This window comes from Pan troglodytes, chromosome 3, assembly GCF_028858775.2.
Source record: "Pan troglodytes isolate AG18354 chromosome 3, NHGRI_mPanTro3-v2.0_pri, whole genome shotgun sequence".
Lineage (NCBI taxonomy): Eukaryota > Metazoa > Chordata > Mammalia > Primates > Hominidae > Pan > Pan troglodytes.
The window spans coordinates 100,631,684-100,655,424 of record NC_072401.2 but is presented as its reverse complement, the minus strand read 5'-3'; the positions used below and the strand labels follow the sequence as shown (position 1 = coordinate 100,655,424).

Here is a 23,741-nt window from a genome sequence, read left to right as displayed (position 1 = left end):
TAATCCCAGCACTTTGGGAGGCCAAGGCAGGTGGATCACCTGCGGTCAAGAGTTCAAGACCAGCCTGGTCAACATAACAAAACCCCGCCTCTACTAAAAAAATACAAAAACTAGCTGGTCATGGTGGCAGACGCCTGTTATCCCACCTACTCGGGAGGCTGAGGCAGGAAAATCATTTGAACCCGGGAGGCGGAGGTTGCAGTGAGCAGAGATCGCAGCACTGCACTGCAGCCTGGGCGACAAGAGTGAAACTCTACCTCAAAAAAAAAGAATAAAACAATATGGCTGCAGACACTGCAGACATCAAAAAGATAATAAGGGAATAACACTATTAACAACTCTACACAGATAAATTTGACAATTTAGGTAAAGTTGATCAATTCCTCAAAATTGCAAAGTATGAAAATTCATGAAATAAGAAATAGATTATTTGTATAACCTTATAATCATTAAGGTAATTTAATTTATAACTTAAGACATCTCAAAAAGGAGATTCTACCAAACATTTAAAGAATTAACATAGGTTGGGAATGGTGGCACATGCCTGTAATCCCAGCACTTTGGAAGGCCAAGGTGGGTGGATCACTTGAGCCCAGAAGCTCCAGACCAGTCTGGGCAACATAGTGAGACCCCACCTCTACAAAAAATACAACAATTAGCTGGGCTTAGTGACACACATGTGTAGTTCCAGCTACTCAGGAGGCTGAGGTGGGAGGATCAGTTGAAGCTGGGAAGTTGAGGCTGCAATGAGCTATGATCACACCACTGCACTTCAGCCTAGGTGACAAAGCAAGAACCTATCTTTAAAAAGAAAAAATGAAAATGAATAACAGTTCTACACAATCTCCTCCATAAAATAGAAGAGGTGAAAATACTTCCAAGTTCATTTTATAAAATTAACATTACTGTGACACCAAAACCAAAGATGGTGCCAAAAAAAGAAGAAAACTAACACTAATAACTCTTATGAATATAGACACAAAAATCTTTAACAGAATGTTAGCAAAGTGAATCCAGTGATTGATGTATAAAAAAGAATTATACATCAAGTGTGATTTTTTTCCAGGTATGCAAGGCTGGTTCAACATTTGAAAATTAATCAATGTAATCTACCATATCAACATGCTAAAAATGAAAAATCATATGATTGTATCATTTGACACAGAACAAGCATTTACTTATTCTCTCTTGTCTTCTAGCTAAACCCTGCCCACTGGTGTTGCCTTTTATTGGAAATGTATTTTATCTCCATTCTTCATCAAGATCTTTGGGCCTTGGGTCAAGACCCAGGTCCACACACGGAGATTTTCTAGGGTCCAAATCCAAGTTGGTAGGCCCTGTATGCAAATTAGTTTCACTTCCTCTGAGTAACCAGCTCTGCATACCAAAGAGTGAGGAGCTCTTGATAAACTACTAGAGAAAATCTGACACCATCCTTATCTGTCAACAAGGGGCCTACATTCAGAAACCTGAAAGAATTACCCAAGTTTAGAGACAAATATGACCATTTTTGTATTTTGAAAACAACAGAAAAGAAATACTTTTATACACTCTGTTAGAAATTTTAAGTTTGGACATTTAAAAGTCCAAATTTAAAACTCAAAAAAGTGGATAATAAGAGGGGACCTGTTTGATTAAGGGAGAAAAAAATAGTTTGCATTTTCACATTTTGTGCTCTTTCACTGAAATAAGCCTATTTCAGATTACACTTAGGAACTTCCATCAAGCAGCGGGAGAGCCTACTTTTCCTGTTTAATAATTACCAGACTACAGAGAAAGCTCAGGACCCAGCCTTCTGATCTACCAGTCGCCTGTGTACCTTTGTACTTTCTACAGTGAAAGTTGCTACGGGATCTCCCTTTCTCAATAAATTCATCTGCGGTGGAGAAAATCAGCATGAGTACTATAGGCCAAGTAGGTGCAGTCTTATTCTTTATGTTGTGTCATATCTTTGTCAGTTTGTGTGCTCATCTCTTTACCAACATCTCATCACCCAGCTAGTCTCTGGGCTCCTAAAGGTGAGAGGCTGTCATAATCATAGTATCTCTCCTCCTCCTCTCAAAAGGGAATTAACCTTTTGACTTCCCTCAGTTCTCTCATCTCTTCAATAAGTAATGTCCAAGCCCTTTATCAGAATTTCCAGAGTCAAAGATATATCCCCTTCTCCAAGGATCTCTCAGAGAGACAATAATTATAAAACAGCAATTATAAAGCAATATACAAGGATAGTAAAGGAGAAAGAGAATGGGAGCCTCAAGGAAAAGCTCATAACCCAGCTTGGCTTCCCAGAGGTGATACCGAAGGGGAAATCACTGGAGAAATATGAATTCACCAGGTAAAGGAGAAGTGTGTGCAGGCAGATAAAACAACATAAGGAGTAATACAGAGACTGAGAAAATATCCCATGCAAGAAGCTTCAGAATATGTTTGGGGGCTGAAAGGTAAAGCCTGAAACACAAAGTGACAGGAAATAAGGTTGGAGAGACTGACAGAGAGAAAATCCTGATGTCAGCGGATCCAGGTAAGCAAATGGTAACAACAATATTTTTAGATAGGAGATTGGTGTGATTAGGATTATATTTCAAACGGCAATGGTATAAAGGTGATTTCGAAGGTGGTAAAAGCAAGAAAGAGATAAAGCAGAAAGCTTTTTTAGTACTAGCAGGAGTGGAGAAAAGATACATATCCTAGAAAAATTTAGACTGTGAAGATTGAGGGACAGAAAAATTGAGGCTACTTCCCAGGTTTCTACTTGGGTGAGTGAACACATCGCATGGCTGCTAGTTGAATAGAGGTAGCAGAGGGAGGAATATATTGAGTGTTTTGTCCACTAGAGCGTGGTGGAAGGTGGAGATGGGAAGAAGAAATAATGATATGTTCATGTTTTAACATGTTGAGTTTGAGATACCTCCAGTACCTTCAAACAGCAAATGAATACATTAGCCTATAACTTAGGGAGAAATATGTCCCATAAATATAGATTACTCACATAAAGGTAGTGGTTGAATCTGCAAAAATAGATAAGACCACATAGAAAGAGAATTTATAGTGACAACAGTGGTGGCCTGAAATCAGAACCTTTAAGAACTACCTTGCCACCAACAACTTCTCCAACCTCAATCTGCCAATAGACGCCATTTGATGATTGCCTCCATTCATTGCTCCATAACTCACCCTTCCACCCAAAAACTGATTTTTCCCATGCTTAGGATCACAAATAACTCCCACACTGTAATGCCATTCCTACCCTGAAACAGCCACCAGGCCACTTTATTCATAGTAATATAAAAAGTATGACACCTGCAATCCCACTACTGGGTACCTACCCACAGGAAAATAGTATATTAAAGGTATACCTGAACTTGCCTGTTTATTGCAGCACTATTAACAATAGCAAAGATATAGAATCAACGTTAAGTATCCATCAACGGATGAATGGATAAACAAAATGCAGTACATATACACAATGGAGTAATATTCAGCCGTAAAAAAGAATGAGATCCTGTCAACTGCAGCAACAGGGATAGAACTGAAGATCATTATCTTAAGTGAAATAAGCCAGGCACAAAAAGACAAATATCACATGTTCTTACGCATACGTGGGAGCTAAAAAGTTTGAACACACGGAGGTAGAGAGTGGGAAAATAGATAACAGAGACTGGGAAGGGTGAGTGGAGAGGATGATGAGAAGTGGGTGAAAAGGTACAAACATGGCCGGGCGTGGTGGCTCACGCCTGTAATCCCAGCACTTTGGGAGGCCAAGGTGGGCGGATCACGAGGTCAGGAGATCAAGACCATCCTGGCTAACACAGTGAAACCCCGTCTCTACTAAAAATACAAAAAAATTAGCCAGGCGTGGTGGTGGGCGCCTGTAGTCCCAGCTACTCAGGAGGCTGAGGCAGGGGAATGGCATGAACCCAGAAGGCGGAGCTTGCAGTGAGCCGAGATGGTGCTACTGCACTCCAGCCTGGGCAACAGAGTGACACTCCATCTCAAAAACAAAAACAAAATAAAGTACAAACATACAATAAGATAGAAGGAATAAATTCAATGTTTGATACCAGAGTAGGGTCACTATGCTCAACAAAAATGTATTATACTCAGATAATGGACACCCTGAATACCCTTACTTGGTCACTACACATTATATACATTTAACAAAATTTTTCATGTACCCCATAAATAGGCACAATTTTTTTTTTTGAGATGGAGTCTCGCTCTGTTGACAGACTGGAGTACAGTGGCATGATCTCAGCTCATTGCAACTTCCGTCTCCCAGGTTCAAGCGATTCTCCTGCCTCAGCCTCCTGAGTAGCTGGGATTACAGGTGCAGGCCACCACACCTGGCTAATTTTTGTATTTTTAGTAGAGATAGGGTTTCACCATGTTGGTCAGGCTGGTCTCAAACTCCTGACCTTGTGATCCGCCCGCCTCGGCCTCCCAAAGTGCTGGGATTACAGGAGTGAGCCACCGTGCCTGGCCAATAGGCACAATTTTTTTAATTAAAATCTTTAAAAGTATGACATCTATCCTCTTGGTCATGTTACATTTTGTAAATATAGTTGGTATTTTCAAAACTAATTTGAATACAGAGGCTGATAGTACAAGAAAACTTAAATTGGGGTCAGAAAGACTACCTTCAGCATATATTTATTCTTTTTTTTTTCTTGAGTGCGGAAAGTTGGACTAATCCAATTTAATGATTCTATAATCACTAATATAGCAATCTTCCAACTCCCAAGCTTAAGGAGCTTCTCTTTCTGCCCCTGTATTCTATTTCCCAGGTCATCAGATGCAAAGCAGCCATACTCTGGAAGCCTGGTGCACCATTTTCTATTGAAGAGGTAGAAGTGGCCCCACCAAAGGCAAAGGAAGTTCGCATAAAGGTAAAAAAAAAAAAAAAAAAAAAAAAAAAAAAGTCACACCAAAAGCCAAAAGCCAGAGCTTCTTACTGTAAGTTACATATTCTTATCCGGATATTCAACTCAGAAAAAAAAATAATAAAACTACATATCTTTGTATTTCTTTTTCATTAAACATTTCCATTGATTTTTAAATCCAGCCAGATAAAAGGTTAGGGAGGTAAAGCATAGGCTAACTGCCCAAAGGATAAAACTCAGGCTTATTTACAGCTATTGTACTAATTATTAATTTAAAAAAATTCTACCTTCAAACCCTATTTTAATCTGTACTTGTAAATTTTTATGGCATCCTTCATAATACTTGTCTTGAAATATTTTGAATAAAAATTGATTACAGACAAATCATCTCTGAATCTGGAAACTCAAGTTAGAGCTGGAAGGGCCTTAGGGATACCTGATATTTTACAGATGCGAAGACTGAAGCCAGCTGCGGTTTAGTGACTGGTCACACAGCTAGTAGAGTAAAAATAAAGACTAATTTTTCTCGGCCGAGCATGATAGCTCATCCCTGTAATCCCAGCACTCTGGGAGGCAGAGGCAGGAAGATTGCTTGAGTGCAGGAGATGAGAACAGTTTTTCTCAACCTTGGTTACCTATTTGGAATCAGCTGGAAGCTTTGAAAAATGCTGATAACCAAGTCCCATCTCCAGAGATTCTGAAATTGTGATTTAATTAGTCTGGGGTGCAGCCTGGACATGGAAAGTTTTTAAATTGCCTTCAGATGGTTCTATAGGCCTCCTCCAAACTAGAAAATAGTTTGCCTGACTTGCAGTTCAGAGTCCTTTGTTATTATTTTAATTATAACAATAAAGAATAAGTACAGTTTAATGATAGATTACAAAGAGACAGTCATTTTCTAAGTCATCTCATCTGCACAGTTCATGCCTTCTTCTCAGAGAGCCTTCTCCATCCTACATCCCCTATGGAGTAAGCAGTGGGCTATTGGGTTGTTCACATCCACTCCCCACCCACAGGGTCACAACTCATGCAACCAGGTTTGGACCCTCACTCAAAGACATTCAACCATTATCAGACAAGCTACACATCTGAATGTCTCACCAGTGAATTTGAACCAAGATATGGGCACTGTAGCAGAGTAAGTGATGGCAGGCAATGGTGAGGTTGGGCAGACTCATCACTGGTTAACTGTTTTTAACCACGATCAGCAAAATAAATGGAGAAAGCCAATCTGCAGAGAATAATAGGTGAATGCAACTATGCCCATATTGAATCAAAGTAAAGAGATAAAGAGAATGACTATTTGGTAAATGTCTAGGTCTATGAGGTCTGACAGCACTTTCTACAGTTGGGTTGCAGGCAATTCAGGCAATTTTATGGTATTGTTCCAATAATCCTCCTTTTACATGCACAAATTTCAATATATTTCATTTCTTGACTAAGGAGTGTGTGCATGTGAATGTGTGGCTATGTGTATGCAAACTTCATATTTGTTTTAGAAATGAAGAAACTGAGACCCAGCAAGAAAAATTTACCCCCAAGTTCATACAGCTGAGAAGGGGGAGAAGCCAGTATTTCATCCCTGAACTCTTAACCACTGTTCTGGAGTGTCTTCATTTTAAACTGTCTGGCTAACTTACAATAAAGTGGGATTATGACTTGTACAAATAACAAAACTATAAAGCTCACTTGTAAAATAAATTAAGGTTTTAATTAAATTATAATAGGAAACATTATTCCTTTGCCTCCTGTGTTCCAATTTCTTTATTTCATTTCATTTTAGAGACAGGGTCTCACTCTGTCACCCAGACTGGAGTGCAGTGGTACAAAATCATAGCTCACTGCAGCCTCGAACTACTGGGCTCAAGTGATCCTCCCACTTCAGCCTCCCAAGCAGCTTGGACTACAGGTGCATGCAACCATGCCTGGCTAATTTATTTATTTATTGTAGAGATGGAAGTCTCACTATTTTGCCCAGGCTGGTCTCAAACTCCTGCCCTTGAGTGACTCTCCTGCCTCAGCCTCCTGAGATGCTGGGATTTTAAGCATAAGCCACTGCACTCAGCTCAATTCCTTTATTTTTATAGTCGTTCTTTCTCCTCCACACTTCCATCTACAAGATCAGTGAAGCCAATTGAGACCTCAGACATCAAGTCACACTGCAATTTTACAGCTTCTCTTCTGACCCCATTCTACCCACCCTCCCCAGTAAATTTTCAATCATCTTGATTCTGAAATCAGCTAATGAAAAACATTTCATTGCTTTAACAAATTATTATTGACCCTTCCCTAGAATTAAAACTGATAAGAAATGAATGCAGTGTATAAATGGAGAATATCAAACTAGCAAAAAGCCTTACAGTCAACAACTCTAAAACACCATTATCTGAAACAGCGGGAACTGCAGTACCCTTTGCCTTCCATACAGGTTGTGGCCACCGGACTGTGTGGTACAGAGATGAAAGTGTTGGGGAGTAAACACTTGGACCTCTTGTATCCCACCATCTTGGGCCATGAAGGGGCTGGAATCGTTGAGAGTATTGGAGAAGGAGTAAGCACAGTGAAACCAGGTAGGAATTAGCACCTGGTAATAGGAAACAGCAACAACTTGGAACCAACATCGAGAAAATGATAAGCACCCCTTAAGTATGTCAGGATCAAGTGAAATGAAAGGTGAAATGTTTCCAACTTCTTAGAAAAGTAGGGATAAATTACTTGTAAGTTACATAAAATACTAAATATATTGTATTCTTTGCATTTACATTTTGAAAATAAGAAAAAACAAGAAGTAGAATGCACTGAAACTGGACTTGAAAGTACAAATGAGACAAAAATTTATGAAAAAAAGGTTGACTGAGGTAAACTATTGAACAATTATTTAAATGAGGCATATGATAAATAATCAAACACATTAGTGGAACCAAATAAAGAAGCAGTCCAGAATTGAATCCAAATAAACATAAGAAGTTAATGCAGCATGAGGTTTGTCTTTCAAACTTAAGAGTAGAAACAGATTATTCCACAAATTGTGCTGAAACAACTAGATAGTTACCCGGGCTAAAAAAGTAAATTGGGTTGCCATCTCATTCTTTATATAAAAAAATTATACATGCATCTAAAAATTAAATGTGAAAAGTAAAACCATAGAAGTACTATAAAATAACATGGGAGAACACTGTATTATCTTGGAGGAGGGAAGGAAATTTTAATCAATACAAAAAAATACCCAGAAGATATAAAATAGATATTTATATAGATAAATTTGACAATGTAAAAATTACATAGATTCTGCATGTTTAAAAAAAACCTCAAAAGTCAAAACCCAGTATGACAATAGACCAATTTTCTTAATATAGAAATAATTTCTTTAAAAGCAATTTTTAAAAGCTGAGTAAAAAAATGGGCAAACAAAATACATGTCTAATTTAAAGAAATATATATATACACATATATGTGTGTGTGTATATATATATATATGAATGCTTTAAACACATTAAAATATGCCCAACCTCAGACATATTAAAAATAAAAAACATTTTAAAAGGCTGGGGGTGGGAAAAATGGAGAGATGTGGTCAAATGGTATAAAATTTCTGCTAGATAGGAAAAATAAGTTTTTTGAGATCTATTGAACAGCATGGTGATCACAGTTGATAATAATGAATTATACTATATTTCAAAATTGCTAAGAGTATACATTTCAAATGTTCTTACCACAAAATATAAGTCTTCAAGTGTTTAACATGTTAATTACTTTGATTTAATCATCCCATATTATATACACATAATATCACATTGTACCCCATAAATATATAATTTGTCAATTTACGATAAAATTTTAAAACGCAATGAAAAAACACTTTTTCCCTAGCAGATCGGCAAAGATTAAGAAGTTTGATAATATATGGAGTTCACAAGAATATAGGCAGACAGCTCCCTCATATCTTATTGTTTGGAACGTAGATTTGCTCGACTCTAAATGCAGCAATATGTAATATCGTTTAAATTTATATATTCTTGGACACAACAATTTCAGTTCTAGAAACTTATTCCATAGATATATGTTCATGTACTCATTTTCTATTGCTGCTGGAAAAAATCACCACAAATATAACAGTTTAAAGCAACACAAGTTTATTATCTCAGTTTCTATAGGTCAGAAATCTGAGTGGGCTTGGCTGAGTTTTCTGCTCACGTTTCAAGGTCAAAATCAAGGGAGTAGCCAGCTGGGTCCTTATCTGGAGCCTCTGGAGAAAAATCCACTTCCAAGTTCATTCAAGTAGTTTTCAGAATCCAATTCCTTGAGGCTATAGGACTGAGATCCTTATTTCCTCACCAGTGGTCGGCTCCCTGAAATTGCTCACATTTCTTCTTCTGTGGCACCTTCCAGCCTCGAAGCAGCCATGGCCCACTAAATCCTTCCACAGGTGTTAAGTCACTTTTACTTCCTCTTCTGCCTTCATCTGCTCTTCTTCTTTTGATGGCTCATGTGATTACCTTGGGTCCACCTGGATAATTCAGTATAATCTCCCTATCTTAATGACAACTGATTAGTGACCTTAGTTACATCTACAGAGTACCCCTTGCCATGTAGCATAACATACTCACAGGCATGACACCACAACATAGTCAGTTTCTAGGGATTTGTGCAGGATATCTTTCGGAGGGCATTTTAGAACTCTGTCTACAATAAGATACTCATTGCATTACTGGTTTTAGTGTTGGGGTGTAGAGAAACAAAGAACAACCTAAATATCTATCAGTGTTCATGGCACTGGTTAATGATGGAGCACTATATGTACTAAAATAGAAAGCTCCATGATACAGTGTTAAGTAAAAAAGCTAGGCCCAAACCAGGGTAGATAGCATGCTTACCTTTGCATTTTTAAAGGGGTTACAGTGCTGAAAAATATCGTGGTTACTGGTCAGAGTACCTGTCTCTAAGATGGGGAACTGGGGAATAGAGTGATAATTTTCACTTTTGTGCAGTTTAAATTTTTACCATATGTATGTGTTACTTTTTAAAAAAATAAAAATAAATAAAATAGAAGAAACTAAATCTTAATAAGGTTTTTAACTAAAAGTATAAAACAAATTTCTCTGGTTTACAGTGTTAGACCATGGGGGCAGCCAGTAAAATACATCACAGGCAAGCTCTTCTAATCATGTCCTGATACTTTGACCACTACTAGAGAAATCTGCCTACCTTTGATCTCTAAGGTCAAGAAGAAAGGGTTGATGTCAAACACAGAGAATAGCATAGAAGCAATTTTTTTTCTCCCTAATCCAGAGCTTACTCTGTTAGTATGTGGTATCCATACTATTTTAAATTCAATCCCTGAGGGAGGAAATTAGTGTTGAAAATGTGAGAAGAGATAAGACTTGACTGAATGGATATATGACAAAAAACTATTTCATACTCCAAAAGGAGCTTACAAAAGAGGCAAATCTGGGGCCAGTTCCTCAAGATTCAGCCACTGAGCCCAGGGCTGGGCCCAGATGCTAAAGACATTCTCTCTTTTTGTAAGTATTTGATATTCTTTGTGGTATCAAGCACAACTGAATGTGGAAATAATTCTCAGCTGTCATTTCTTCTTGGGTGCCTTGCTGTCAAAATCCTGAAAGACAGCTATCTCTTTACTTTAAAAAATAATATGTTAATAAGACATGATTTTGCTCTTTTAGGTGACAAAGTTATCACACTGTTTCTGCCACAGTGTGGAGAATGTACCTCTTGCCTGAATTCTGAGGGCAATTTTTGTATACAATTCAAGTAAGTTTTTACTAATATTTTCTTTTTGAAAACTTAATTCACTTTCATTGGAGAAGATCTAAGCTTTCTAATTCAAAATAAACTTTGTGTTTTGTTTTTTGTTTTTTGTTTTGTCTATAAAAGACAGTCAAAAACCCAACTGATGTCTGATGGTACCAGCAGGTTTACCTGCAAGGGAAAATCAATATATCACTTTGGTAATACCAGCACCTTCTGTGAATACACAGTGATAAAGGAAATCTCAGTTGCCAAGATTGATGCAGTCGCTCCTCTAGAGAAAGTATGCCTAATTAGCTGTGGCTTTTCCACTAGGTTTGGTGCTGCAATCAATACTGCCAAGGTGAGGAGCATTTATACCCATTTGGAAGGGAATTATTGGGATATGGAGTTGAAAGGCCTCTTGCATCTTTGTCATGTCTTATCATACCAAAGGAAAAATCCCAAGCCTGACTCCAAACATCCTTGAGTTCTCTGCTATCTACCTAGTCATCCTACACCCCCTTCAACATTTTTCCCATTCCCTCTTGGTGAGTAGTAAAAGACAGATTAAGTCTGGATGCCATTCACAAGTGGAAAGATCAGGAATTACTGGAAATTAAATCTAACATAGTTACAACATGACTCTGTGGCCTTTCATATTCCAGTTTATCCTTTCTTTCCTTAGACAAATATTTTCGGAGCCATTCACTGTCCCAGGTGCTAGAATTCAGCAGCTAACAAAACTCATGAAGCTAATATTATATTGTATGATATATTAGGTAGTGATAAATGCTAATAAAAAGAAAAGGAGAGTAAAGGAACCAAGTGATGAAGTAGGTGTTACTACATTAGACAGATTGACCAGGGGATCCCACTCGGCTGAATGGGCTGCTATTGAACTCTTATTTCTAAAACATCACTCAAACCTTCCCGGCTCCCTTCCTAAAGGTGCTGTTGAATTTTAGAACTTTGCATTTTCCAGTGTCCATCAGTCCCAATACTATACAGAGAGATAGAATGGAAAAAAATTATTTAAATTAGTCCTATGTAGGACAGTACTCAATAAAAAAAGCCTTTGCCTTCACAAGGCATTGACCCGATAAGTAATGAAAAATTTACAGATACCGAGAGAGAGAGAGAGAGAGAGAGAGAGAGAGAGACAGAGAGAAATGGTTGTAGGAAGATAGAGATAATTTTAAAGAACTCAAAAATATCTGGAATTAAATACACTGTCAAGTAAGTCTTAATATTCAATGCAAATTCATTTAAACTACTACTCAGACTAATTCCTGGGACTTGAAACTCTACTTTCAGGCAGTTTTTTGTTCCTGTGCCAAGAGTATTCCATATCTAGAAATATTTTTGAAAAATCAAAACTTTGTAGTTATAATATGTTATGTATGTAAACATCATTTGCTTATGACTCATTAAAAAATACATGCATATAGACTTAGCCTTCCCAACTGAGTAAAGGTGTATGTTCTCTTTGCTTTTTGTTTTCTGAGTTTTCTGCCTCTATGTGTTTAGGTGACTCCAGGTTCTACCTGTGCTGTGTTTGGCCTGGGAGGAGTCGGCTTGTCTGTTGTCATGGGTTGTAAAGCAGCAGGAGCAGCCAGGATCATTGGAGTGGATGTCAACAAGGAGAAATTTAAGAAGGCACAGGAATTGGGTGCTACTGAGTGCCTCAACCCTCAGGACTTAAAGAAACCCATTCAAGAAGTTTTATTTGATATGACAGATGCTGGTATAGACTTCTGCTTTGAGGCCATTGGAAATCTGGACGTTCTGGTATGTAATCCTCTGGAGTGAAAATTACCAATACTTTTACCAGTCATCGTTTAGATTATAGTTGAATGAGCTTTCTAAAATTCCCTCCACTTTGCTCTATTTAATTTTCCTTGTGTTCCATGACATCTCAGCTGGTGCCGTCTGTGTACTCTTACAAATTTGTTCACTATCCCAGATACTAAATCTAGAACTTTCATATAATTTCAAAGCCAGAAGTTTTAAGCAAGATAAGGTTAAAATTTGATTAATGACCTTATAAATCAATGTGCTTTTCACTTTCAGTCGTCTTTCATGTCAGATCTGAGATAAGTTTCCAAGAAAAATATTTACTAGTCACGATTAAACGGGTTCATTTCAAAAATGAAGGGGAAAAAAAGTGGTGGTTTTTCTGGCTAAACGTGGTTTATATAAAAGAATAGAAAGTGAGGGGAAGTTACTTAAAAATCTAAGGCTTGTTTTCTTTGGGGATTTGAAGAAATAATGTATTATTAGGTTGCATGGCTCTATCTTCTAGTCAGCTGTATGGAAACTCAACAACTGCCTCTTCCAACTTGGGCCCTTTTCCCAGCATAAAAAATCTTTTCATGATTCACCATACATAAATTCCTTTATCTGTAAGAAGAAACAGCAAAACCTTTCTCACACTCTTACTCTGAGAAATAGCCTTTGAACATAACGAATGTAACGGCATCTGTTTCTCACTTTGCTATCATCTTATTATATAAATATCTGTCTTCTATTCTCACTCATAGGTGGGAATTGAACAATGAGATCACATGGACACAGGAAGGGGAATATCATACTCTGGGGACTGTGGTGGGGAGGGGGGAGGGGGGAGGGATAGCATTGGGAGATATACCTAATGCTAGATGACGAGTTAGTGGGTGCAGCGCACCAGCATGGCACATGTATACATATGTAACTAACCTGCACAATGTGCACATGTACCCTAAAACTTAAAGTATAATAAAAAATAAAAAATAAAAAATAAAAAAAATAAATAAATAAATATCTGTCTTCTTAGATGTCTAAAAGAAAAATGTCAATTTTTACCAGCCACCTGCATCAGTAATAATTTTTATAAAAATTATTTTTATTATTATCACTACTGTGGATGTTTTTACTATTTTCATTTTTGTTATTTCCATTTATTGAGTCCTAAAGTGCCAGGTACTATACTAAGCAACATACAACGTCTTATATGTGTTTCATAGCATCCTTACAAGATAAATGTTACTTCAAATGAGAATAGGGAGAATCAGAAAAGAAAGTCATAGACCATTTAGGAGTTAAGCTGAAATTAAGATGTAGGCTCAATCCTCACATACATCTTTTAACCCCTATACTGTATTGCATCACTTTCTAACAGGCAGCTGCCCTCGCCTCCTGCAATGAGAGCTATGGGGTCTGTGTGGTTGTTGGGGTGTTGCCTGCCAGTGTTCAACTCAAAATCAGTGGCCAGTTGTTCTTCTCAGGACGTTCTTTGAAGGGTTCTGTTTTTGGAGGTATGGATGAAGCAGGGAAAGGTGGAAATGCCTGAGGAGGTGAAGGTGGGAAATAGAAAAATGTACCATAAACGCTTAAGAAAGGACATAAAACAACAGCTTTATATTACAGATTTTTTTTTCAACATATGAATACCCAATATAAAGGGATGGATAGTGGGTGTATCTAGTGCCTCTTGGAAAGCTTTTTCTCATGCAAAGATGGAGAAGAGGTTTCTTAATTGATTGGTAAAGAATCCAGTGTCCAACATTTAAAGAAAACTCTAAATTTAAAAGAAGGCAATATTGTAATCTATAACTATACTTCAGCGAAATTATACACCTGCCAGCTGGGATTCTTTGGAGAATATACTTAGCCATTAGTTGTCATTGTTCAACTCATGTAAAATCTTATCCCAAACAAATGAGTTGTCATGCTACCAACTCAAATATATTAAACACAATGGATTCTTGATTTAAAAGAAATACTATTGATTAAAAAAAATAAGAATTATTTTACCCAGAGGAAAAATATCTTATAGAATCCTTTGATTTTCTGTTTTTTACCTGTCCTGGAACATTTTAATAGACTTTAGAAGAGTATTTTATTGAAAAAGTAGAAGACAAACTAAATTAAATAAATCTGCTTAAGATTCTGGGCTCATAAGCAAGAAATCTGAAATTTACAAAGAAATGTATTTATCCAGAAACTCTGGGCAATCTGAATGCCTGGGCAAAAAGAGATGAGAATTAGAGGAGTGCCTGAATTACTTGCACAAGTGAGCTGTCTGTAGTCCCCAAGTAAGCTATGGCAGCATGTTATTACAGATATTAGAAGCCTTACCTAATTCATTTATAAAGAGTAGATACATGGCAGGACCAGCAAGAAAAAAAAAGTAATAATCCAGTTATATATATAATCTATTAAATAGAAGAACTGTAATTTCAGTTCTTCTATTTAAGATCATTGAATACATCCATTGCCATTTCTCTCTATTGTATTTATAGATGATAATGTTAATTCAAAATACACATACTCAGCTAAGTCTTATAAAAATAAGATTACCAATATTCTTAAAACCCTCAGTGAATGAAACTAATTCACTGGCCACTCTAGCACTCATATAGTGATCATTAATGTAAATTAGTTTATTCCACAAATAGTATAGTCCTCTGGTTCAATGATTTTCAATCAACAATAGCATTTAACAGGTGTTGGACAGTCCTGCTAAACCTCCCACAATGTGCAAAATAAAGAATGTTCCCCACCCAAAATGCCAGTAGTGCCCTTGTTGAGAAACACTGCCTAGTCCCGTCTGTGGTCCTAGAATTTTCTTTCCTATGTCATTTGGTTGAAATAAGAAAAAAGTGGAGGGTTGACATAGATGTAAAAATGCTTTATCAGATCACCAATCAAAATATAAAAACAAATAGAAATATACACTGGCCCTTCATGTCATGACATAGAACAGTAATTAGTATTCTTGGTTACACATAACAGAAACAAACTTAAATTAAAAATAAATCTATTAGAAGAGTTTGTGGTAGTTTGGAGAATAAGTTGGGGAGCCTAACCTAAGCTAGAACCAAGAAAAGCAAGTAATTGTCAAGATCCTATCACAGAATAATCCGCATAGAACACTAAGCAGATTACGCCACATTATACTTTGCACAATTACACCACACCTACCCTTTCTAGCAATGAGCAGACTGCCAAAGTCTGTGTGGTAACTCACTGAGCGTGGCACTTAGCACAGTGCTAAATTTAACGCGTTTCTTGAAAATCACGGGAATAGAGAAAATACAATGCTAAACTACATCTTACCTTAGCTAACTCCATCTTTGCTTGTGCAATTCTTACTTCCAGAAAGCACATTTTATTCTTATATTGCTTTGTACACATTCTTTTCCCAAGAGCTTTCACTGGGACCGCTGCCACAGTGAGAGTTCTTCTTTTCCTTTAAGCTATTTGACTCTTTTATGAAGCGGCAGATCAAAACATACACATGAGGGAATGCACACACACAAAAAATGTGCTATATTTAACATTTGAATTGCTTCTTTCCATGATTCCCAAGACCTTGGCCTTTGTTATACATTAGATATAGATTCACTGCTCCCCAGAGATTGCAACATGACACCAGGAACACCTCAAGGCAAGGTCCACATTCTACCTGCTTTGAATTAATTCTCCTCTGTAGTACCAGAAGTCTCCTTTAGGAACACAGCCCTCTATATAATGTGTGTGGCTGGGGTAGGCATTCTCCTGATGACTGAGGCAAGTAAACGGGACAGGCTTAGATTTTCTGTCAAAGCCAACAACTTCAGCAGTTACTTTGAATGACCTTTCCTTTATAATGAAGCCTCATGTGTAAAATTCATCATTAATCTGTATTTCCAGGCTGGAAGAGCAGACAGCACATCCCTAAACTGGTTGCTGATTATATGGCAGAGAAGTTGAATCTAGATCCACTAATTACTCATACTCTGAATCTTGATAAAATCAATGAAGCAGTTGAATTAATGAAAACTGGAAAATGGTAAACTGCCCACATAAATTTTATGTCTGTGTGTTTGAGACCAAGAGAAAGGGTGTATTGGCTTGGGAGTAGAAGAAGGGTCGTCCCTGCTGCAGAAGCTGTATACAGATAATTGAAGAGGCTTTCAGGAATTTGTAAAGCATCTCCTTCCCCTCTGCATTTTGTTTTATTTCTAGCTAATAAAATACACAATCCTGAAAGTATTTAAGTGTTCACCTACCGTTACTTTTGCCATTAGCATTGTATTTCCAATATGGATTTTTTTTACATGACATATTAATGGAAGTCAGCTTATAAAATTGTAGCTCAAGTTTAAAAACATAAGAATGTAGTTCACAAATAGGCCATTGTTGTATTTGTTGTTCTACTTTGGGGGAGAAGAGGAATTATTCATAGGATTCCTAATTCTGAATCCTATCTTTGACCCAAAAAACAGAAACCAGCCATAACCCAGAAACTGGCATTCCCCACACGAGTATAAGCTTGCTTACCTACTTTTTACCCTTGGAGTTTCATGTCATTTTAAAAAATCTTCCCATGGCTTATTTAATCTTCTCATTTTTCACCTAAAGAGAAAAAAAATCTAGTTTACTGCTCTACAAAGTGAGAATTTGAAATCCAAAACACAAATGTTGCTCTAAAAATGTTCCAACCTTTTTTCTCTTCTTCTTTTTTTCAGTATCCGCTGTATCCTGTTACTTTAAGTACAATGTAATACATGCAAGACCCAAAGGATATTTCACCAACTCAATGGCATTTGATGTAATTTTCATGATTTAGAAGAATTATTCACGCAATCCCATTTCTATATTCTGACTTCTGATTCACTCCGCAGTGGACCTATATCTGGCTTCTGACCTAACCATTTCATCAAAATTGTTCTTACGTAACCCAGTGTCACCAAGGATCAGCCTCCTTTTCAGAGCTAGATTAAGGTTGGCTTGAATCACCCAACTCCACATCCTTCAGACATAAAAGGTCAATGCAAGATGCTCCCATTTTCATAGTTCCTCTACCTGTGGACCTTTATATTCTTGTACACTATGTCTCTCTCACAGGCCTAGACATGAAACTCTGCCATTTTACTCTAAAGAAACAAAACTCCGCATTAATGAGTTTATTGAAGATTCAGGTTAACCTGAATCAAGTTAACCCAGTCTCAAATGCTCACTTATCCTATCTCCTTGGCACAAATCTCTCCTCTCCTGGATTGCCAAAGAAAATTCAAATTATTCTTCAATTGGTCAGGATGATTTGACTATCAGCAGTTCATAGTACCCATCTTCATAACTAAGCCACCTAGGGATCCAGCAGAAAAAAAAGGGGTGAGGGGAGTCATCATACAGGAGGTGGATCATTTACCAGGATCCACACTTCCTACAAAGCGGTTGTAATATTAAATAACAAAACTGTTTTTTATTCCAATCTTCACATAAAACAGGAATAATTGTATACTTTCTTACTAATGTGTCCCATGGAGTTTTTCCTCCAAGAAGTGGCTTAGGGGAAAATGAGCCCCAGTAATGCTTTGTGGCATCCAATCCTTCTACCCCGACCCTTTGACTTTCTGTCCCAGCCCCTCTTAGTTCTCCTAGAATTAGGACTAAGGTTAAGTGCCCTCTTGGGATATGACTTCCTTCCCTTCCTCTTGATACAAAAAGAGCCTATTACCAACCCTCATACACACAAGAGTTCCCTTCCTAGTTGCAGACTCTTCTGCTCCAGCTGGACTCCCCTAGCTCTGGACTCCCACTAGATCACACAGGGGTCCCTGCATGTCAGTAAACTTTGGCTGACCTTGGGAGACCAAAAAATGGAATATCATTTTTTGATCTAAACAAAATAGTTTCCTGATTTAACACTGGCCAGGAAGGTGGGCTGCACCCTCAGTCTCTCTCTCCCATCATGGTTTTCACATGATATCAAAGGACTCTCATAACAGTCTGATTCTTATGAGTTGGGCATCCTGTGTTTCCCTTTAGGGGCCTGCTTCCTTCAAATAGAGGAGATGGGTGCTATGAAATCTATTCACTCTGGACTTGGGATGGCTCTTCTCCATCTTCCCAAGTCTGAGCTGGAGCCTCCATGCCCAACTCTGCTCTGCTCTTCTATTTCCTGACAGCAGCTAAAGCATGTTCCTGTTCTGCCCCCAAATTGACCTTACTAACAGTGAGAACTTGGAGGAGTCTTCGGGTCTTGGGAAATCCAAGTTTTCCTGGAAACATTTTGTTGTAAACAGTGTCCACACTCTTTGCTCCAATAAAGCTCGGTTCCTTAAGCCACTTTGAATGTCTTGTTATGTTGTAGCTCGTTGCAAAATTCACCTAATTTTATCACAAATGCAGGAACTTTTTTTCCTTCCTGTTAATATACAGTCAAACATATTACCAAGTACTGGAGACTATCTATATCACTGTATAACCATTCACTGTTGTTGCCAGCTTCAAGACCACATTTGAATCCTATCAGGCCCAGTAAACTCTGTGAATAGACTCTGTGAACTGTCTCTAAGTCCCACTGTTTTGTCCACATTAAGTGTCTTGTTTGAAGCACAAAGTAAAATCTTTCTTTCCAATCCCTGTCACTGCACCTCCCTAGACAGTCACTACATGGGGCAGTTTATGGACTTCAGCAATGTTTACCTAACTCCAGATCCACACTATAGGAGTCCAGCCTTCAGGGAGAACTAGTTTTTTACATTTTTTGCCTGCATAATGAGAAGCTTTAAGTTTTTCATATTTTTACCTGAGAACAAGAATAATTACATTCTAGGCTATCACCCAACAATAATAAAATAATATGTGTCCATGCAATATAAATGCCCCATACTAACACACAAGGTACATGCAAAAGCCCATTATTGCACCACCAGGAATATGCACTACCAAACATTGAGAGTTAATGTTCCCTGATAATTTTCAAGTGAGAACCATCAGCTCCTACATATTCACAATGAAGCCTTTATACTGATATTGGCACAAGCTTCTGAAAATGTTTTAAATCCTATACACACCCTCAGTTTCCTATGAAATGTTGTAAGTTAACACTAGGGTTCTCTCTAGTGGTGAAATTTGACATTTGCCTACACAATAATTTCAAAAGAATTTGATTTCTCCCACTTATTTCTCTCTAACATCATTCATAAGCCAGACGACCAATCACTGGAGGACTGACAAGAGTATGAACTTCATTCTTGTTTTGTTTTGTTTTTGCCTTTTTGATGAGCTTTGACAGTCTCTTAACTAATCACTCACTCAACCAACATTTATTTAGTAATGTACATAGTATTGAAGACTCATACAGCTTGACATCTAGGGACACAGATATGAAAGTAATTAAAATGCAATATAGTAACTATTAAGTCAGAGTAAAATCAACCAATAAACAGAGGGGAAAAATTAGTCCTACCTAGGAGAGATTGGAGAAAAATACACAGAGAAGGAAACCTGAAGTTTAGCCTCAATGGGTGCATCAGGTTTTGCCAAGTGGAGAAAGAATATTGCGAGCCTATGTAATAGCATGAGAAAAGTTCAAGTTGGTGAAAGAGTATGGGCTGTGATGGTGTATGTGAGAAAGGTGAGAGAGAGGTGTGGCTGGACCAAACAATGAAGAGGGGGAAGGATTTAGTTCTACAGACCAGGGATAGTTACAGAGGTTTTCAAGGAAAGGATTGGCATGCCCAAATCTGTGTTTCAGAAAAACATGACTTTTCAGCCTGGGCAACATAGCAAGACCTATTCTCTACAAAAAGTAAAAAAAAAAAAAAAAAAAAAAAAATTAGCCAGACATGGCGGTACATGCCTCTAGTCCCAGCTACTCGGGAGGATGAGGTAGGAGAATCTAAAGCCAAGAAGTTGGAGGCTGCAGTGTGCCAGGATTATGCTACTGCTCTCCATCTTGGGCAAAAAAGCGAGACCCTGTCTCGCAAAAAGAAAAAAAAATGCCTTTGGCAGCACTGTGGAGGATAGTATGAAGAGGACAGAGACTGGAAGTAGGAAAAATAATTGACAAGCTGTGCGTTAAGGCACAATTGAGAAGCTGTGTATTAAGGTGCAATTAAGGAGAAAAATTTTGCATCTAAAGCCAATGGCTGTGAGTACAAGTTACATGAAAGGTTCTTGTAGCTGCTGCCATCAGTACCTCATCCATATTCCTAGGACCTTACCACTTCTCTGTGCCCCATTAGCTTTCAGCTGTTGGTGTCAGCACTCTCATGTCTGAGGGCTTTTGCCAGAACTATAGAAGATTGATCTGCCTACTTCTGTTAAAACAGCCCAGAAGACCTAGGGAATTTATACCCCACCAAGCAGCCCTCCACAAGTGACTGGTAGAAGTCTCTACAAAATAAACAAGGCCAGAGAGTTTTCCATGAGATTAAACTCTAGTTGCCCCCTTTGGTAGCCAGTTTTAAAATGCACTCTTATACTCATGTTTATATTAGGACTTATGTAGGGCCTATTATGTAGGCTATCGTGAACTATATTAGGACTTATGTAGGGCCTGTAGCTCCTTTCTTTTGGCCAATTTATCCCTTTTGGAATAGGAGTAGTTACCCAATGCCTGTATCCCCATTGTATCTTGGAAATCATTAACTTGTTTTAGATTTTACAGGTTAATGGGTAGAAGAGACTAGCCTTGTCTCAGATGAAACTTTGGACCTTTAACTTTTGAGTTAATGCTAGAATGAGTTAAGATTCTGAGGGGCTGTTAGGAAGGAAGATTGTATTTCAAAATGTGAGAAAGACATGATATCTGAGAGGAGTCAGGGGCAGAATGATATAGTTTAGATCTGTGTCCTTGCCCAAATTGCATGTCAAATCTTAATCCCCAATGTTGGAGGTGGGTCCTGATCGGAGGTGATTGGATCATCAGGATGGATTTCCCCCTTGGTCCTGTTCTCATGATAGTGAATGACTTCTCATGAGGTCTGGTTGTTTAAAAATGTGTAGCACATCCCCTGCAACTTTCCTCTTGCCCCATCCGTGTGACATGCTTCCCTCCCACTTTGCCTTCTACCATGATTGTAAGTTTTCTTAATCCTCCCCCAAAGCAGAAGCTGCTATGCTTCCTATACAGCCTATAAAACCATAAGCCAATTAAACATATTTTCTTTATAAATTACCCAGTCTCAGGTATTCCTTTATAGCAGTACTAGAACTAAATAATACAACACATAGTCATCAGATTTTCTAAGGTTTACATGAAAGAAAAAATATTAAAGGCAGCTAGAAAAAAGGGGCAAATAACATATAGAGGAAAGCCCATTGGGCTAACAGCAAACCTATCAGCAATAACTCTACAAACCAGAAGAGATTGGGGGCCTGTATTCAGCATTCTTAAAGAAAAGAAACTACAACCAAGAATTTCATATCCAACGAAACTAAGCTTCATAAGTATAGGAGAAATAAGGTTATTTTTAAACAAGCAAATGCTAAGGGAATTTGTTACCACCAGACATGCCTTACAAGAGGTACTTAACAGAATGTTAAATATGGAAATGAAAAACCATTACTGGCCACCAAAAAAACACACTTAAGTACATAGACAGTTGACATTATAACCAACTGCACAATCAATTCTGGATAATAACCAGCTAACAACACAATGACAGGATCAAATCTCCACCTATCTATGCTAACCTTGAATGTAAGTGGGCTAAAAACCCCACTTAAAAGGCACAGATTGGCAAATTGGATAAACAAGCAGGACTAGACTATATGCTGTCTTCAAGAGACCCATCTCACATACAAAGACAGAAGAGGCTCAAAGTAAAAAGATGGAGAGAAATCAACCGAGCAAACGAAAAGTAGAAAAAGGTAGTGTGATGGTTAATACTGAGTGTCAACTTGATTGGATTCAAAGGATGCAAAGTATTGATCCTGGGTGTGTCTGTGAGGGTGTTGCCAAAGGAGATTAACATTTGAGTCAGTGGGATGGGAAAGGCAGACCCACGCTTAATCTGGGTGGGCACCATTTAATCAGCTGCCAGCATGGCCAGAATTTAAAAGCAGGCAGAAAAATGTGAAAAGACTAGACTGGCTTAGCCTCCCAGCCTACGTCTTTCTCCCATGCTGGATGCTTCCTGCCCTCGAACATCAAACTCCAAGTTCTTCAGCTTTGGGACTCAGACGGGCTTCCTTGCTCCTCAGCTTACAGACAGCCTATTGTGGGACCTTGTGATCATGTTACTTAATACTTCTTAATAAACTCCTATATATATGTGTGTGTGTGTGTGTGCGTGTATATATATATATATATACATAAAATACCTACATATTAGTTCTGTTTCTCTAGAGAACCCTAACTAATACAGATTTTGGTACCAGGAGTGGTTCTAGAGGAACAGAATATTAAGGATGGAGTTCTTTCATTGGTTTTGGGATTTCTGGAGTTGGCTGCTTAATATGATTACACCCAAAAATGCTAAGGACTCTACTTCTAATAGTATGGAGAATACTGGTAGTCCTTGGTATGAACTGTTTAGACAGTTATGCAAAATAAATGCATTTGACACTACTGATTCACCACTCATGAGAGGCAAGGAGTTTAGTGACTCTATAAGTAATACCTTTGACTATATGTGGAGAAACAAGAGACACAATGAAGTTGGTTGGTTGCTCCTAAGTTCACTGCACAGAGTGAAGAAAGAAAATGATGAACTCAGGGATTCTAACTCCAGGCATCAGAAGCAGATACTGAGCCTCAAATCTGCTAAGATTGCCCTGACAGTCTTATCTCCTGTAGAGAAGAGCTGAAATTGTGGAAAAACAGACACAAGCTCTTATCATGCGAGTGGCTGACCTGCAATGATAGGTGCATGCAGAGCCCCACCAGGTGTCTCCTGTTAAAGTGAGGGCATTTATTTGAAAAGAATGAGACCCTGAAACTTGGAATGGGGATGTGTGGGACGACTGTGATGAAGCTGGGGACACTGAGCTTGTAAACTCTGATGAACCTTCTTTGCCAGAAGAAACAGCTTCCCCATCTCCAGCAGTGGCAACACCCCTCCCCAACCCATGCTGCCATCAGCCTTTCCACCTTTGTCTGAAGAGATATACCCTGTACTGCCTGAGGCAATAGTGATGGCCCCCCTTGAACAGTTGCCAGGCAAGATAATGTTGATTCACCTCAGGAGCCACCCCCAACACCCCTGTTTGCTTCTAGACCTATAATTAGACTAAAGTCCCCACAGACCCCTAGAGGTAAGGTTGAGTGTGACCCATGGGGAGGCGCACTACACTCGAAAAGAACTGCTTGGGTTTTCTAATTTATATAAGCAGAAATCTGGAGAACAGGCA

General features: G+C 38.2%; 1 protein-coding gene and 1 long non-coding RNA gene across 5 annotated transcripts in view; one reads left to right on the top strand and one right to left on the bottom strand.

The window, feature by feature from the left end:
* LOC104006141 (uncharacterized) overlaps positions 1-23,741 on the bottom strand; it is a 148,463-nt gene that overhangs the window by 88,655 nt on the left and 36,067 nt on the right. For 2 of the 3 annotated variants that reach the window (XR_010156650.1, XR_010156648.1), the window contains exon 2: positions 16,935-17,009. This is a non-coding gene — a long non-coding RNA (uncharacterized LOC104006141). Of the gene's footprint in view, positions 1-13,867; positions 13,956-16,934; positions 17,010-23,741 lie in introns of those variants that run through there. The other variant, XR_010156649.1, reaches the window with a different exon arrangement.
* ADH6 (alcohol dehydrogenase 6 (class V)) lies at positions 1,703-18,726 on the top strand. Of its 2 annotated transcripts, none has more exons than XM_517358.9 (9): positions 1,703-1,914; positions 4,785-4,886; positions 7,309-7,450; positions 10,565-10,652; positions 10,776-10,992; positions 12,159-12,419; positions 13,789-13,924; positions 16,305-16,443; positions 17,123-18,726. In XM_517358.9, exons 1-9 carry the CDS (start codon positions 1,897-1,899, stop codon positions 17,145-17,147), a joined length of 1,128 nt encoding a protein of 375 aa, XP_517358.3. In that variant the 5' UTR covers positions 1,703-1,896; the 3' UTR covers positions 17,148-18,726. The 2 variants fall into 2 exon arrangements, with proteins under 2 accessions (XP_517358.3, XP_054539191.1); XM_054683216.2 differs by lacking the exon at positions 1,703-1,914 and adding an exon at positions 2,015-2,521.

Coding starts and splice junctions, on each gene's coding strand:
- ADH6 (XM_517358.9), top strand. Junction 10,993..12,158: donor CTGCAATCAATACTGCCAAG/GTGAGGAGCATT, acceptor CTATGTGTTTAG/GTGACTCCAGGTTCTACCTG. Junction 16,444..17,122: donor TTAATGAAAACTGGAAAATG/GTAAACTGCCCA, acceptor TCTTTTTTTCAG/TATCCGCTGTATCCTGTTAC.